Genomic DNA, 15,374 nt, shown 5'->3' on the forward strand with positions numbered 1-15,374 from the left:
ATTTACTAGGAATAAAGTAATAGTATTTGAACTATGCACCTGTCGTTCTTCTGAATGATAAGAAGATGTGGGATGAAAAGGATTGTTACTTCCTATCTAAATGATTATATATTTTGGGTTTATGATTATGTCTAGAAGTGGGGAGAAGTAATTATTACCTTTAAGTTTTGACTGAGAAAGTTTATCTGATAACTGATTTACTATAATCAGACGAAATTTAGCGTGTCTTCTCCATCCGGAAGGCAAAGAAGTAGAATTAACAACACCAAGAAATAGGGACAAGCAGTTAGTATTATTATATCCCTTGGGATAGGCCCGTAGATGCCTGAACAAAAAAAAAAGCCAAAGAAAACAAAGGACTACATCACGTAATTAAACCCCCAAAATAGACAAAAACAAAAAAAAGAACATTAGAAAAGTTTGTACCATTTGCAGCCACCGACGACAAAAGGATCAGAATAAATAATGTCGGCTGGTAAAGAGGAGAAATTTTTAATCGTCCAAGTGATCTTCTTTTTATCAAATTGCTTCCCCATTGATCTTGATGAAGGTTCCTCTCTGCAAACAAACTAGCAGAACATTTTTTTTAAAAAAAAGAAAAAAAAATCAAAAGAAAAAAACTAGTAAAACATGAAGAGAAGAGAAACCCTATAATCCAAGCTGAGGATCAAATAACAATCTCAAGCAGCATATCCAAAATTGAAAAATTGAAGAATTCATATATATATGGGATCAAAGCCTATAAAAGTTTGAGGGCTAGGTTATGAAATGTCATTCGTTTAGTTTACGTACACGAGGAATATATACGAATTACTTGCGCTCCTCTTAGGGTTACTTGGAGCATAGGCATTATGGATTCCATCTTTGGGTCCTAGGGTTGACTCTTGCTCGATCCTTTTCTTATATGATTATCGACCAGATTCTTCAAACTCTCTCCCAGCTACTTCTTTTCTTTCCCTTTCTTTTTCTCTTGAACACGTTTAACTTCTCTTTTCGTTTTCATCAGTTTATATAATTTTGATTCTTTTTTTTTACAAGTGTAGCAAAAATATACCCAAACTGTACACTGAGTCCAAAATCCTGTTTCCGCGTTGTCATTGTGTATGCACGTTATTGTAAAAAAAAATTAGAGCAAAATTATTTGTAATGATAAGCTTTTCTACAAAAAAAAATTATAACAAAATAAAATTAAATCCATTTAGAAATTGGAAGTGATATATTTGGTACTCTCTTTTCTAGATTACCCTCAGGCCTCAACCACTCTACCTGTGAGGGGTTTTGTAATCCCCAAAGCAGACTATAATAAGGTGAAGATTTTTTTTCTATCTCATTAAAAATCTTTTAATACAACTAAAGAAACATGATCTTATGCTAGCTTACTTACCTTCGAATAAGGAACCTTAAATCCAAATGATGAAAATGTATGTCTCTCAACTCTTCCAGTCGTAACAGTGACTAAGCTTGTAACATTTTGTACTAATTAAACCTAAACTCAGAGAAAAAGAATTTGCTCAAACAATCATGATAGCTCAATAGAAAATGTTCCAATCAATATTGTAAGGCGATATAACGCAGCAAAGTATCTAAACAACATCATAAAACCCAAATCTATCTGCAAAGGAACAGACAAGCTAGTCATCAAGCAGAAGCCTATCAACTCAAAAAAAACATATTAAAACACATCAGAGAATGATAGAGGAGCTTTTGCAGCTGAAACCTCTGTTTTCGTATCCTCCAGCTGAACTTCCAGGTCTAAGCATTTCTGTTTCAAACTTTTCAGCTCTTCTTTGATTTCTTGCATCCGAGTTCCACCAGCTTCCTCTTTCTGCTTCTTTTCCGACAGCTCAACAAGTTTCTTCGCCAACCAATCAACCTTAAATCCAGCATCAGTCATGGATCTGAGTACAGTAAATGCCTCGGCTATCTCAGTCTTGTGGAGCTCGTGAGGCGACTGGCGCAGAGTCTCAATCAGACTGAGTAACAAACTCATGTAACCTGTCCTAAGATTTGGGTTCTTTAAACGCATTTCAGATGCAATCTCTGGGTGCCTTTCAAAGATATGGCTCACAAATCCCACCTGATGAGAGTGAAAACACAAGTATCAATATTGAGAGAGCAGTTTTTGGATCATGCTGTCTCTTGTTGCTGATTAATGTTCAACACAAAAAGGGTATGTAGCATTATCAATTTCTTACCTGTGACGGAAGGAGTTGAAAGCCATTAAAATCCATAGTTTCCATAAGTGTTGAAGTTTCCTCTGATACATCGAAATTTCCAATCACTTCAAGAACCTCTATCTCAGCAACAATTCTGAGTTCTCCATTAACCACAAATCCGCTATCTCTGGCACTGATTTCATTTAGTGGAAACATGGACAGACGACCCCAGCGGGGAGACCGCACATCAAACCACTTTTGTTCTTCTGTAAAAATCACAAACGACAGAATCAATATACTCAGTTCACTAGCTAACACCCAATAAAGCACTAGATACACCTGAACAATGCTAGACTTGTAAAAGGACTACTAGACTTGCAAAAACAGTCTTGTGTTTATGATACTGTCATTGAAATAAATTGGAGACAACATGTTAGAGTAGTGGGAAGAAATAAAGCAGACCGTTTTGTTTGGAACGTTTAACAGCATTTTGATTAACAATATTGAGGAGATAACAAACGTGTCTTCTCCATCCAGGTGACAATGATTCATAATCAGCTACTTCCAAATACATAAACAAATAATCAGCGTTATTTCCCTTGGGAAAGACAATTAAACGCCTGCATGAAACATGTAACAAAAGAATCAGCAACACACATGTGAAAGATACTAATTAACACCCAAATCTACATGGACATGAAAAAACCTAACCACTTGCATCCACCGACGACGAATTGATCAGAACAGATTTTTCCAGTTTGGGAAGATGAGAAATTCTTAATCGCCCAAGTGATCTTCTTAGCAAGTTGTTGTTTCCCCATTGATCTTGACGATGCTTCTAATTAGCTGTCAACCTAGCTGGAGGAACATGAAGAAAAGAAAAACCCTAGAACCCGAGTGCCACACACAACAACAACTTCTGAATCGGAGAATCAAACAACAATCTCGAGGAGTTTAATTACTAGGAAATTTCTTTAGAAAAAATGTAAAAATGCTAATTTGATTTGACTTTGACTAAAAAGCATATTCGATAACTAAATTAATTACTATTCAAAATAAAAAAAATTCCTTTTACGTTTTTGCTTAATATAAAAAATTAGTTGAATGTTGAGTTATTTAACAGAAAATAAATTAAGTATTTATAGTTGACTAAGTTTAGGATTTAATATAAAACAAACTAAATATAATTTGTAAAATTACAAAATCAACTAATAAAATATCTAATTTAAAGCCTCCCTTTTCATAGCGAACTCTTAAATGCCTACGAGTTCAAGTCAAACGAGAAAATATCTAAATGATTCCAACAACAACAACTAAAAAAAAAATGGTTCACCACACTCTGTTCATATACAGAGCAATTACTTTTTGATCAAGTAAACTCATTTGTCACTCCAACAAAATTAAAAATTGATTCCACTAAAAACTGACGTCTAAAGTTTAATAAAGACGAGATTCGGGGACAAGTCGCAACCAAAACACTAACTCACCAGAGTATTGGCACTAAAAACTCTCAAGGATTATTCTCATAACGTAAAACATGCATCAGACAACATCATCGAACGAGAGTGGAACATTGGCCTCTGACACATCTGCGGTCTCTTTCTCCAGAAGAGCTTTCAGGTCTAAGCATCTCTGATTTAATCTGTGCAACTCTTCCTCCGTTTGTTGCAGTCGAGCCTTACCAATCTCCACTTTTTTCTTCTTTGCCTTAACTTCTGCCAGCTTCTTCTCCAACCAATCCAATTTAAACCCTCCCTTTTCCACGTATGACACTGCGACGGATGCTTCTTCCAGATCATCATCAGAGAGCTCCTCAGGTAACTGACACAAAGTCTTAATTAGTCCTAGGAGGACATTCATGTATGATGACTTCAGGTGCCGGTTCTTTGGACGAAACCTTGATGCAAAGTCTGGGTGCCTTTCAAATATACACTTCACAGATTCTACCTGTCATAGAAGTTTTCAGAGACATGAACTGTTTTGTCCAACAATTTTTACATAAATCCAAAAGCTGAAGCTGAAAGACTCAGTTTTAATATATAGTCAACTTCTCTGTTTTTTTAAAATACTTGAGAGACAAACACTATATAAATGTATAACACATATGATCAAGACTATTTATAGAAATGACAAAGGGTTTAGCACTAATCTTATGTCTTCTTACCTGTGATGGAAGAACTTGAAACCCGTTGACATCAATGCTTTCCATTACTGGTGAAGCCACGTTGAGAAAATCAATAGAGACTGCATCATTATCATCATTATCTAGCTTTATCTTTTTCAGAGGTTGGTTTTCCTCTTCAGATTCTTCTGATACATCAAAATTTCCAATGACTTCAAGAACATCTATCTCCACAACAATCTTGACTTCTCCGTTCACAAGAAATCCACCGTGTTTGGCATGAAGGTTGGGAAGTGGGAGCATGGATGTAAAACCCGAGCCGAGGTTTCTCTGATTAAACCAATGTTGTTTCTCTGTTCAAGAAAGATAGAACCCTAGTCAAAACTAACAAAGCACACAATGCATATATAACAAGAATCTTGCAGTAGCAGCACAAGTCACATTAGCGAGTTTAGAAAAATTCACCTCCTCGTTGGGAGAGGTTTTCCGTATGTTGGTTCACTATAGTTAAGGAGAACTGTGCGAATCTTTTCCATCCACAAGGCAATGATCTAGAATCATCAACCACAAGATACAGAGACAAACTATTATTAAACTTATTTCCCTTGGGATAGGCTAGAAGATGCCTGCAAGCAAAAACACAATTGACAAAAGTGGATGTCCTCATGAACCTTAAATTGGACTAAAACAGTTAGAGAAAACAACTAGTCTTTTATTTACTTATGTACCATTTGCAGCCACCAATCACGAATGGACTGGAATAGACTTTATCATATGGCAAAGAGGAGAAATTCTTAATCACCCAAGTGAACTTGTTATCATCATCAGCTTCTTTTTTGTAATCAACTAATTCTTCAGTACTCCCCATTACAGACTCCTAGTAACCAAACTACGTACCTTAAAAACAGTTTCATACATCCAATTCAAAATATATATACACCAGTGGAAACACAAACACATCTCGAGTAACAAAATCAAAACCAAACCTAAAATTCCACTATGGACTCTTAGACTATAAATTCAAAACCAAACCTAAAATTTCACTATGGACTCTAACTACGTTAATTAGACTATAAATTCAAAGGCACAGTTAATCTTAAATTAGATTCCACTAGTAACACTTAGCCGCCATGTCAAGGTCGAACCATGCGCTTTAAAATCGTAAACTAACCTTGAAAATAGTATATGAAAGGTTGTTCTAAGACAAAAGAGACTAAGGGGGAAAAAGGTTTTAGACTCTGAACTTTTACCCTGCAGCACTACTTCAAAACATCTAGCTAGGAGAGAAAAGAGAGACAGAGACATGAATGCATATCTATTGAGTAGGAAAGTGAATCACTTCTATATATCTTAGGAAACAAGATTTCAAAGCTAGAGTTAAGATATATCATAAATGATCAATAGTTTCCCCAACCATGATGATTAGAAATCGCTAAATTAATGTACAAGGATATTCATACTCTGTTTCTCTTGTCACACTCAGTTTCCAAAATTTCCTTGTGCAAAATTTAGGTTGTACGTTGTAGAATATCTAAACACTTAAACTATTCGGGATAAATTAGTTTGGATATGATCAAAGGTTAGAGTTTAGCTCCTATATTCAAGGGATTGCATATAACTAATGTATAAAATATGACGTATTCGGCTAAGATTAATACAGTAGACAATTCCTCATCTCCACCTGTCCATCTTCTTGTCCGTTATTCTCACATAAGCATAACGCAAGGTTTAAAATGTACATACATATCCGTGATCCATGTGACAAGAAGAGAGAGAGAGAGAGAGTCGTCAAGAGCACAATGCGTTATCACAAAAGGCCTAAGAAATAAGAACTCAAGACATCAAACTATAGAGGATATTTGGCAGACAAAACCTCTGGCCTTTATGGCCCTTATCAGAGGCCAGTTTTGGTGATCAGAAAACAGACAATAACATAGGCCAAATTCCAGTTCTCCAAAAAGAGTTTGTTCTATTCATCACACTTGTTTCGGCATATGAACCATTTGTTCACCAAAACCAAGGGACTCCATTAGAAAATATTATGACAAAACAATAATTTATCTTCCAAAATTTAAAGAAGAGTAATTCTTTCTGAGCCAGAAGTATAAAATCAAACTAAAAGTTTAGTAGGATTTAAAGAACATCAAACAACATCATCGAACGAGAGAGGAACATTCGCCTTCTCTATGAAGAATTTCAATGTTCTCTCCACTTTTTGTAGACAAGACTTACCAATATCCACATTTTTCTTCTTTTCCTTTACTTCTTCGAGCTTCTTCTCCAACCAATCAACTTTAAAGCCACCTTGTGCCACGTCAGACACTGCAGCGGATGCTTCATCCAGATCATCATCAGAGATCTCCGCAGGCAATTGGCACAGCGTTTCAACGATTCCTAGGAGTACATTCATGTATGTTGTCCTCAAAGATCGTTTCTTTAAACGGACTTGTGATGCAATGTCAGGGTATCTTTCAAATATACGTTTCACAGATTCTACCTGAGAAAAGAAAAGATATTATACAAGCTTTTAGGAGTTCTAGTTGTATGCTTACTAATCTTTAAGTTTCTTACTTGTGAAGGAAGAATTTGAAACCCATTGACATCAATGCTTTCTTTCAGTTCTTGAGTCTTGTTGAGTAGATTATAAGACATTGCACCATCCTTATCTGATTCACCTGGTGATGTGCCCATGGTTTTAAGAGCAACAACCTCAATTAAAATTGTTACTTGTCCGGAAACAAGAAACCCGGCATCTCGTGCAAGAAGGTTGAAAGGGGGTGGTGGTACTATTGGATAAGGACAAGTGGGAGGTTTCTCATCATCAAAGTAGAGGTCTGAAACTGTGTCATCACGAGAAGTACGTATTGCATCCAATGAGTACACGTATTAATTTGAATAAAAACATGTCAATTCAATGTCACAGCTTTGCAAGAAACGGTATAACTTAAAAACAAAAAAAGCAACTTTGAAAAAATGTGTAAATAGAATCCTACCTCTCACACTTGAGCGTTTTTGATAAATCCCATTTACTATAGTTAAGCGAACTTTTACATGTCTTCTCCATGTAGAAGTCAATGACTGAGAACAATCAGCGACGCCCATATACTGATACGAGAACTCAAAGTTGGTTCCATTGGGTATGGCAAGAAGACGCCTATACACAGAGACAAACAAAGAAATCACCTAAACTTATAATTAAATGAAAACATAGTTTAGAACAAAAATTGGTACAGGTTATTTAATTACCATCTACTGCCAGCAATGAGAAATGGATCAGAATGAGTCTGCTTAGGTTTCAAAACGGGGAGATTCTTTATTATCCAGACGAATTTTTTTTCAACTTGCTGCTTCCCCATTAAATGTAACCAATATCAAGAGAACAAAGCGAGTAAAGAAATAGACACAGACTCAGAACTCAGAAGTCTGAACCTCTTACACAAGCCAAGCCAGTCTTTGCCTAGTTTGAAACAAAAATTCTGAGATGAAGTTCACAAATAAGGCTCAACCCTAGGAGAAAATTACCCTTAAAACAATTAAAAAGTAGAGAAATAAATCCGATTGCAATATAGAAAGAAAGTGAGAAACTAAAAAGTAAAAACCCTAGGTAGACTTTAGAATTGAGATTGTGTTTCCACTGCTGGCTAAATCCAAGTCACATGCTTCTCACATGTCTTTATATATATGATTTTTTTTTTTTTTTTTTTAANACTTCTTTCTTTATATGCCATATATCGTAATTATTGGAAAGATGTTACACAATTTGAATGGGATGTTCATCAATTCTTAAGATCTTCTTGTCTGCAGTTAGTTGGAAATTTCCTTAATATCAGCACAAACTTTTTTTAATTTCCAATATCTTGCCAACCTCGTTTTATGTTCGTTGCTTTCTCAAGATCGTTAGTGAATATTATCAATCAATCATTCTGCTTGTTATGGATTTAAGAATTTGAGCAAAGCACTTTTAATCAATGTCTCCGGAGGGTGATGAGCATGTGGTATTGTCTCCCACAAGCAGAAGTTGGTGATGATGATGCCAGGAATATGGCGAGTTTATGACTCAAAGTTCAGGGAATCCTCCTCTGACCAAAGATACAGAGCATACTCTGTTCAGATACAGAGCAATTACGTTTTCATCAAGTTAACATATTTTAGAACCAATTGTTTACCAAAACCAAGGGACTCACTCCATTACAACAATAGTACAAGGAAATTAGAGATACGATAATTTATCATCCAAATTTTATAGAAGAACTGAGCCAAGACACACCAAGTTTAGAATCAAACAAAAGTTTTTGAGAACATCGAACGAGAGAGGTACATATCTGATTGAAGATCCTACAGATCAACCTAATTTCTGAATGAGTTTCAGCAACTCTTCGTCAATTTGTTGCAACCGAGCCTTAGCAGTGGCCACTTTCTTCTTTTCCTTTACTTCCTCGAGCCTCTTCTCTAACCAATCCACTACAAGGCCTCCCTTTGCGGCATTTGACACTACGGAAGATGCTTCTTCTAGATCATCATCAGAGATAGTCCCAGGAAACTGGCACAACGTCTTAATTTGTCCGAGGACGGCATTCAGGTATGTTGTCCTCCGCCAATTTGTCAGAAGAATTTCTGATGCAATGCCATGGTGTTTTTCAATTTTACGCTTCACTGATCCTATCTGTCAAGGACCAAAGGTGAACATACGATATCAACAACAAAACCTCAAATGCAGAACACACGGTGTTGCTCATATATTGAGGTTTGCGATTAATTTCAAGTTATATACTTTAGTCAAGTACTAATCTTACGTTTCCTATAATTGTTCGGTAGCTTTATTAAACATGACACTAACCTTGAGAACAATCTTCAGTCTTCCAACTTTAAGAAATCCGCCATGTTCTTCAAGATGGCTGGAACGCATGAATCCGATTCGATAACGACAAGTGGGGGACTTCTCGTTGACACAAAGCTCTGAATCTGCAACATCTCAAGAATCAAGATACATAAATACATTGAATCCAAATCATCATTAGAATACATAATTTATATGTAGCACTAAAATGAAGTAATGAGTAAGTAGGAGGTATATAGATATAAAATCACGTACCTTTCACCAAAGAACAATTTTTAGATCGTCGATTAACTAAAGTGAAGCAAAGATTTACATTGCTTGTCCATCTAGAAGGCAGGGACTTATGATCAGCAACGCCTAAATAATGATAGGAGAAGACAAATTTATTTCCCATGGGTGTGAGAATTAAACGCCTGCAGTTAAAAATAAAATAAAATAAGAAGCAACAAAAAGAGTATCATGATTGAATCACTGCAACATTAAATGGATAAAACATATGAAAAAAACGGTCTCTTTGTTACCATTTGCAGCCATCAATTAGAAGTGTATCAGAACAATAGTACTCCTTAAGTTGCTGAGAAGAGGAAATATTTATCCTCCAGACGAATGCCAATCTACCTTTGTTCCCCATTGATGTGATTGAGACTATAAGAGCATGAAGGAATTTCCACTATGAAATCTAAAACCGAAATAGTAAGTTCGAACCAAACAGATTTATTAATCAACTTAAACTAGTTATTATCAGATGTTACACTGTAGTACTAGTTTATAACATGGAGAGGAGAGAGGATAAGGAATGCAAATCGTTTTTAGTACGTCGAGGTAGAAACTCTAGAATTTGATTATGGTTTTATGAACTTAAAGATTGTTAAAAGTATAAACTCACTTTTATTAGCTTAAGAAAATTAGTTCAAAACTTAAGTTCTCAATCTCTCTCTCTCAAAACCACTTACTTTATGTCATGCCTAGACATCTATATATATAGTAAAACATCAATCCTAATCCTATTAGGAAACACGTAAGCTTAGATAACTCCTAAACTTATTTGATCCTTATCACTTTGAATCATAACTTAAATAGGATTAGTGTAGCTTATTCCTCAAGCTAACTTCAAACTTAAATCAACAGAAACTTTATAACGCTTGCGGAACATAAACTTTTATAGTAACTATCTGTGCATGCAAATGCAACGTAATAATAATACATACTGACACTGTACTAGTGATCAATACTTTCCCCAACCGTCACGATGCATCAATGGGTACGATTAATCGTAAATAGGTGAAACAACGTAACTTTAATGGAATACGGCTACTTATTTTCCTTGTCACTCAGTTTTCATACTACACGCATCAAAGACAATTAGATAAAAATGTGATAAAAGATAATTTACGACCAAATATAATTAAACATAAATTTCCTGAAAAGATTAATATAAAAATAGACAAACAGAGGATCGAGCACAAATTGAAAACAGAGTACTCTGTTTCACAGCCGATCCTTCTTTAACTCCATCTCCTTGTCTTAAAATTTCCCTTATGTTTTTGCAGCAGCATTGCTCAAGCCTTAAATCTCATGACGGTAGATTAAAATGAAGTTATGATCCAAGCTTAATGATTTCTGACCTGCTCAAGAAAAGGCCATGTTTTTTGGGTATGTGGGAGAGATTGTGTGAAGATCATTTCTTGCAAAGACTATTTATTGAACAATGATCAAGTAACTTAAAAGATGGGAAAATTAGACTAAACTCGGAAAATAACAAAATCAAGTCTTTATTCATCGATCATAAAGAAAAGTACATAAACAAGAACATCATCAGCACTTGGGACTTTTCAATTTCAGCGTCAAGTTGTTCTCTCAACTCTATCCATACACTAACGATGCAGGGATATCCTCAAAAGGAGAATCATCTCCATAATCATACTCCGCATCACTATCTTCATGGGCATAGCAACCACTCATGTCATCCGCATAAGAATAGTCATGATGATCCCAATCATCATCATATTCGTAGTAGTCACTCCAGTCCTCTGAATAAGCGTCATCATGCTGAACAAAATCCTCATTATCTGCATAACGATCATGAATCTTCTTTATTTCCATTACCATACTGACAACGTTGTTCCCCAATTGAACAAACAGGAATCTATCTGCGGTCAAACTGCAGAAAATGTGCAAGAGAAACCATAAGATCAGTTCTTGGTTTAGGATTTACAACAAACATAACTAGTTGCCATGCTCAGAAAACTGTTAGAGTGTTAGGATCCACGAGATCAAAGACTAAAGGATCAATAAGTATTATCTTATACACTCTTTGCACTACTCTAATATGTTCAGGAAAGAACATAAATTGATACACACTCTGCTATATTCAACATTGATAAGATAACAATCAAAAGTACAGGTGCATGAAGATGACAAACCAGAGGATCAATGCAATAGTTGAGAGTGAAACGGAAAAAAAAAAACGGAGAAAAAGGTACTAAATTGGTAAGAACTAAGAAGAAAAAGAAAAAAAAAGAGAGCATAATAATTGGTAAGAACTAAGAAGTAAGAAGTGCTTTAAACGAGAAAATGTTAAATCTCAATTATTTTGTTCTATTAAATTGCTTTGGTTGACGACAAAAAGTAAATAAATTGCTTTGGTCCAGTTAGAGAGGATTGGAAAAACCGTAACCTAAAAGCTTCGTCCTTTGGGGTTGTGATACAGGAAATGGGAAGGACGTGGAAGTTTAATAGAATGTGATTGGTGGAGGTTTGGGTTATGTGTTGGCAGCTGATGGTTGGCTGGAAATGAGAAGAAGAGCTGAAGCTTTATAAACATCTAAGATCACTTTGTAGAAGATTAGAATTGAAAAAGTTGTTGAGTTTGTTAGGTTTCTCTTATCTCTAGTTCTGGGTTTGTAAACCTTGATTCATCCTCTGTGAAGATCCCTAAGAGGTTCTTACAAGATGAATTATAGTATTCTGCGTTTTATGAACGTTGGATTCTCGTTGGTGTTGAGTAACGATTTGGATTTGGTTGCGTATTGATCGAAGTATTGATTCTGTATTGATTTGGTTTATTTGATACAAAGGCCTTTGAACCATCTCTCGTTAAACTCTTTCCATGAGATTCTTCGGCGAATCTTCTTAACTCGTAACTCCAACGACTCCGCCGTTACAAGAGCCACATCCTCTTCCGCCATTGATTCCGAGGAAAGACAACGCTCTGATACCATTGATACAAATAAACCACAGCTCAATCATAAAATCAATACATAGTCAATACTTCGATCAATACGTAAGGCGAGAGTGAGAGGTTTGTAGGCTAAAAGCTAATAATAATAATATATTTTTTTTAAAAGTCTGAATCAGACTTGCTGATCATTAAATGTGATCATATTAGTTGTTTAAGTTTATTAGGTTATCATAAAATAAAAACCCTAGAGAAAGACAGAAAGTCCAACACATGAGCGAGGAAAGGAAACTTAATGTTATTGTAAAATTCACTTATCATCATCATTAGTCACCATTTCATAATGTTGTGCGTGTACGTAGTGTTAGTATACACGCATTAGTCACCATTTCATCACAATTCACTTTTTCTACACACTGGTTTTCAGCACAAAAAACCAAAAAAGATAATGGCGAACAAAATTGCTGTCATCGTCGCGCAAATTAGTTCAATTCAGAAAAATCAGGTGACGAAAGCATTGGTCAAAGAAGAAGCATCACCAATATTCTTTCTTACTGATGCACAAATCGATTAGGTTCACAATGTGGTTTCCTTAGTACAGGGTCACACTTTGCTGATCACTGATAATAACTTGGCGACAGTCCAAGCGTTTCGTGCTTTGAACCTGAATGTCCACATCGTCGGGGTCACCATCACTTTCACTCGTCAAGAGTTTGCTGAACAGAGCATTGCATTCACAGCGGATCAATGTGATCATATTGTTTAATTGGTTATCATACAAAAAATTTAGAGAAAGTCCAACACATGAGAAGAAAGGAAACTTAATATTATTGAAAATTCATTAAGCAAATTAAAAGGAAAGTAAAAGCAAAAGCAAAGTAAAACAAAAATAAAAAAAAAGTAGAAGATCTGCCATTGATCCAACCATCCGGCAGATCCCAACCGTTTGATCTAATATTACATGGATTTTGTTTTTGGGCAAAACAAATATTTTATTTTCAACACATGGAATCTTTCTCTCTGACTTAACAAAGAGCTTGATCAGTATTTGAATTTTTTTTTTCCTTTCAACCTAACTCAAGTTATCAATTAATGCGGTACAAGGGAATATCTTATTATATAAAGTTTGTTTTACTTAATAAATACTGATTTTAAATATTCTTACAGAAAAAAAATCAAAATAATATAAAAAAGATATTTTAAAATCATCATAAATTTCTAATAAGAAATCAAATTTAATTAAACAATATAACCAAAATCTAAAAATATTACAACATAATTAAATTAAAATATTAAAAAGATAGAATAAACAAATATTGATAGTTAGTAGATTTCGTTTTTTACAATAGGTTTAGAACTTTTACTTTTTAATGTTTTAGTAAATTTAGAAATGACAAATGTCAACATCTTATCGATCTTATTAATGAGTATCTTTGACATCAACTTTATATAATAAGATATATTAATACATAATTAATCCTATCAACTTATGATACATGTATCATGTTCTGAAATCTATAATTACAACAATTATGACTTATGGTATATATATATATATATATATATATATATATTGTTCTTTTGTAGATTTACAACGACATGTGTCGCAGAATCACAATTTAATAATTAGATTTCATAAATAACATTCCAGAGGAAAACACACCTAAGATCAAATCTATATAACACTTCACACACATATATATATATATATATATATATATATACAATTTAATACTTAGATTTTATACACTTCACATAACATACATATATACATTCTCTTTAAGAAATATATATATATATATATATATATATATATATGTATATGTATAACTTTACTATAAACAATTTCTTACTTAAAAACTATTTGAATAATTGACAGATCTCAAATCTATAGAATAAATATTATAAACTAAAAAAAGTCACACTATCATTATAAACCTAATTAAAAATAATTAACATAATCTCTTTTAGAGATTTAGTTCTATTCAAGGCTTTATAGATATGATATACATAAATATATGTTTTCATATATAAATGTGTATGCTTCAGATCATGAGTGAAATATCATAAACAAGAAAAAAAAAAAAAGATAACAACTAGTCATCAACTCGAAACAATATAAACGAAGCACATAATCGAAACACCAGTCACGAAATGGAACTGCACCATGACGTAGTCGAACATATTCTAGAGAAACTTCCAGTAAAATCATTGCTCAGATTCAAACTTGTGTCAGTACAGTGGAACTTTATAATCGAATCTCAATATTTCAAGAAAAAAAATTTGATCTATCGGCAATCACAAGATCCTGATATCCTTATCTTATATCCCCGTGAATATAATGATGATCATCCTATAAGGATATTAACAATGAGTTCATCCGATTTGATCAAACTTCCTATTCTTTTCCCCCCGTGTAAAAAGACTCATTTTGAGAACTACCCGCTTTTGCGTGTTTACAGATATTCAGTATCTGGAAGTTGTGACGGTATGCTGTGCTATTACAATCACGCTAATTGTATTTATGTGGTCAATCCAGTTACTAGATGGTTTCGAAATGTTCCTCAAGCGAGATATCAAGCAGTTGTTCTCGACACGTTAAATAGAGAAAGATGGAAGTTTATGAATGACCATGCCCAATTGTGTAGTCTAGGATTTGGGAAAGACAAATTCACAGGCACATACAAACTAGTTTGGCTGTATAATTCATTTGAGATAAGCCTTGAAAACACTACAACCTGTGAAGTTTTTGATTTTAGCACAAACACTTGGAAGTATGTTACCGCTGCTCCTTGTCGTATTCTTAATCACCATATTCCAGTACACTTAGATGGATCACTTCACTGGTTCACTGATGAGTCTATTGGGGAAACAAGAATATTATCATTTAATTTTCATACAGAAACTTTTCATATAGTCCTAAAAACTCCGTTTCCTGAAGCACCTTCGTCATATTCTAAGAATATTGTTATGTGTAACCTAAATGATAGGCTATCCGTATCGCAAAAAAAGTGGCTAAGACAAGAGATATGGTCATTAAACAATTCAGACATGATCTGGGAGAAAATTTATTCGTTGAAT

The 15,374-nt window shown here is 34.3% G+C and overlaps 4 protein-coding genes and 1 long non-coding RNA gene across 6 annotated transcripts; all 5 read right to left on the reverse strand.

Moving 5' to 3' along the window:
* Nucleotides 38-754, reverse strand: LOC104712525. The gene is made up of 3 exons (XR_755526.2): nucleotides 648-754; nucleotides 427-569; nucleotides 38-325 (listed from the first exon to the last, which is right to left on the reverse strand). It is a non-coding gene; the product is annotated as an uncharacterized LOC104712525 (long non-coding RNA).
* LOC104715774 (MATH domain and coiled-coil domain-containing protein At3g58360-like) lies at nucleotides 1,608-2,977 on the reverse strand. The gene is made up of 4 exons (XM_010433151.2): nucleotides 2,868-2,977; nucleotides 2,619-2,776; nucleotides 2,196-2,422; nucleotides 1,608-2,077 (listed from the first exon to the last, which is right to left on the reverse strand). The coding sequence occupies exons 1-4, from the start codon at nucleotides 2,975-2,977 to the stop codon at nucleotides 1,673-1,675; spliced, it is 900 nt and encodes a 299-aa protein (XP_010431453.2). The 3' UTR covers nucleotides 1,608-1,672.
* LOC104712526 (MATH domain and coiled-coil domain-containing protein At3g58370-like) lies at nucleotides 3,672-5,154 on the reverse strand. Of its 2 annotated transcripts, none has more exons than XM_019229545.1 (4): nucleotides 5,007-5,154; nucleotides 4,744-4,904; nucleotides 4,321-4,631; nucleotides 3,672-4,103 (listed from the first exon to the last, which is right to left on the reverse strand). In XM_019229545.1, exons 1-4 carry the CDS (start codon nucleotides 5,144-5,146, stop codon nucleotides 3,699-3,701), a joined length of 1,017 nt encoding a protein of 338 aa, XP_019085090.1. In that variant the 5' UTR covers nucleotides 5,147-5,154; the 3' UTR covers nucleotides 3,672-3,698. The 2 variants fall into 2 exon arrangements, with proteins under 2 accessions (XP_019085090.1, XP_019085091.1); XM_019229546.1 differs by having other exon boundaries at nucleotides 4,744-4,893; nucleotides 4,999-5,154.
* On the reverse strand, nucleotides 6,422-7,634 carry LOC104715775 (MATH domain and coiled-coil domain-containing protein At3g58380). Its single transcript, XM_010433152.1, has 4 exons — nucleotides 7,525-7,634; nucleotides 7,272-7,432; nucleotides 6,850-7,118; nucleotides 6,422-6,775 (listed from the first exon to the last, which is right to left on the reverse strand). The coding sequence occupies exons 1-4, from the start codon at nucleotides 7,632-7,634 to the stop codon at nucleotides 6,422-6,424; spliced, it is 894 nt and encodes a 297-aa protein (XP_010431454.1).
* Nucleotides 8,621-9,746, reverse strand: LOC104715776 (MATH domain and coiled-coil domain-containing protein At3g58380-like). Its single transcript, XM_010433153.1, has 4 exons — nucleotides 9,637-9,746; nucleotides 9,371-9,528; nucleotides 9,116-9,240; nucleotides 8,621-8,941 (listed from the first exon to the last, which is right to left on the reverse strand). Exons 1-4 carry the CDS (start codon nucleotides 9,744-9,746, stop codon nucleotides 8,621-8,623), a joined length of 714 nt encoding a protein of 237 aa, XP_010431455.1.

This window comes from Camelina sativa, chromosome 9 (assembly GCF_000633955.1).
Source record: "Camelina sativa cultivar DH55 chromosome 9, Cs, whole genome shotgun sequence".
NCBI lineage: Eukaryota > Viridiplantae > Streptophyta > Magnoliopsida > Brassicales > Brassicaceae > Camelina > Camelina sativa.

Bases quoted from the DNA above. Each gene is read 5' to 3' on its own strand.
- LOC104715776 (XM_010433153.1), bottom strand. From the start codon at position 9,746: ATGGGGAACAAAGGTAGATTGGCATTCGTCTGGAGGATAAATATTTCC. The intron at 9,529-9,636 runs GTAACAAAGAGA...TTTTAACTGCAG, and splicing joins CTAATTGATGGCTGCAAATG to GCGTTTAATTCTCACACCCA. The intron at 9,241-9,370 runs GTACGTGATTTT...GAGATGTTGCAG, and splicing joins AAATTGTTCTTTGGTGAAAG to ATTCAGAGCTTTGTGTCAAC.
- LOC104712526 (XM_019229545.1), bottom strand. From the start codon at position 5,146: ATGGGGAGTACTGAAGAATTAGTTGATTACAAAAAAGAAGCTGATGAT. The intron at 4,632-4,743 runs GTGAATTTTTCT...TTTCTTGAACAG, and splicing joins AAACCTCTCCCAACGAGGAG to AGAAACAACATTGGTTTAAT. The intron at 4,104-4,320 runs GTAAGAAGACAT...CTTCTATGACAG, and splicing joins TTCAAGTTCTTCCATCACAG to GTAGAATCTGTGAAGTGTAT.
- LOC104715774 (XM_010433151.2), bottom strand. From the start codon at position 2,977: ATGGGGAAACAACAACTTGCTAAGAAGATCACTTGGGCGATTAAGAAT. The intron at 2,423-2,618 runs GTCTGCTTTATT...TGATTTTTACAG, and splicing joins TAAACGTTCCAAACAAAACG to AAGAACAAAAGTGGTTTGAT. The intron at 2,078-2,195 runs GTAAGAAATTGA...CACTCTCATCAG, and splicing joins TTCAACTCCTTCCGTCACAG to GTGGGATTTGTGAGCCATAT.
- LOC104715775 (XM_010433152.1), bottom strand. From the start codon at position 7,634: ATGGGGAAGCAGCAAGTTGAAAAAAAATTCGTCTGGATAATAAAGAAT. The intron at 7,119-7,271 runs GTAGGATTCTAT...GTGATGACACAG, and splicing joins AAAACGCTCAAGTGTGAGAG to TTTCAGACCTCTACTTTGAT. The intron at 6,776-6,849 runs GTAAGAAACTTA...TTCTTTTCTCAG, and splicing joins TTCAAATTCTTCCTTCACAA to GTAGAATCTGTGAAACGTAT.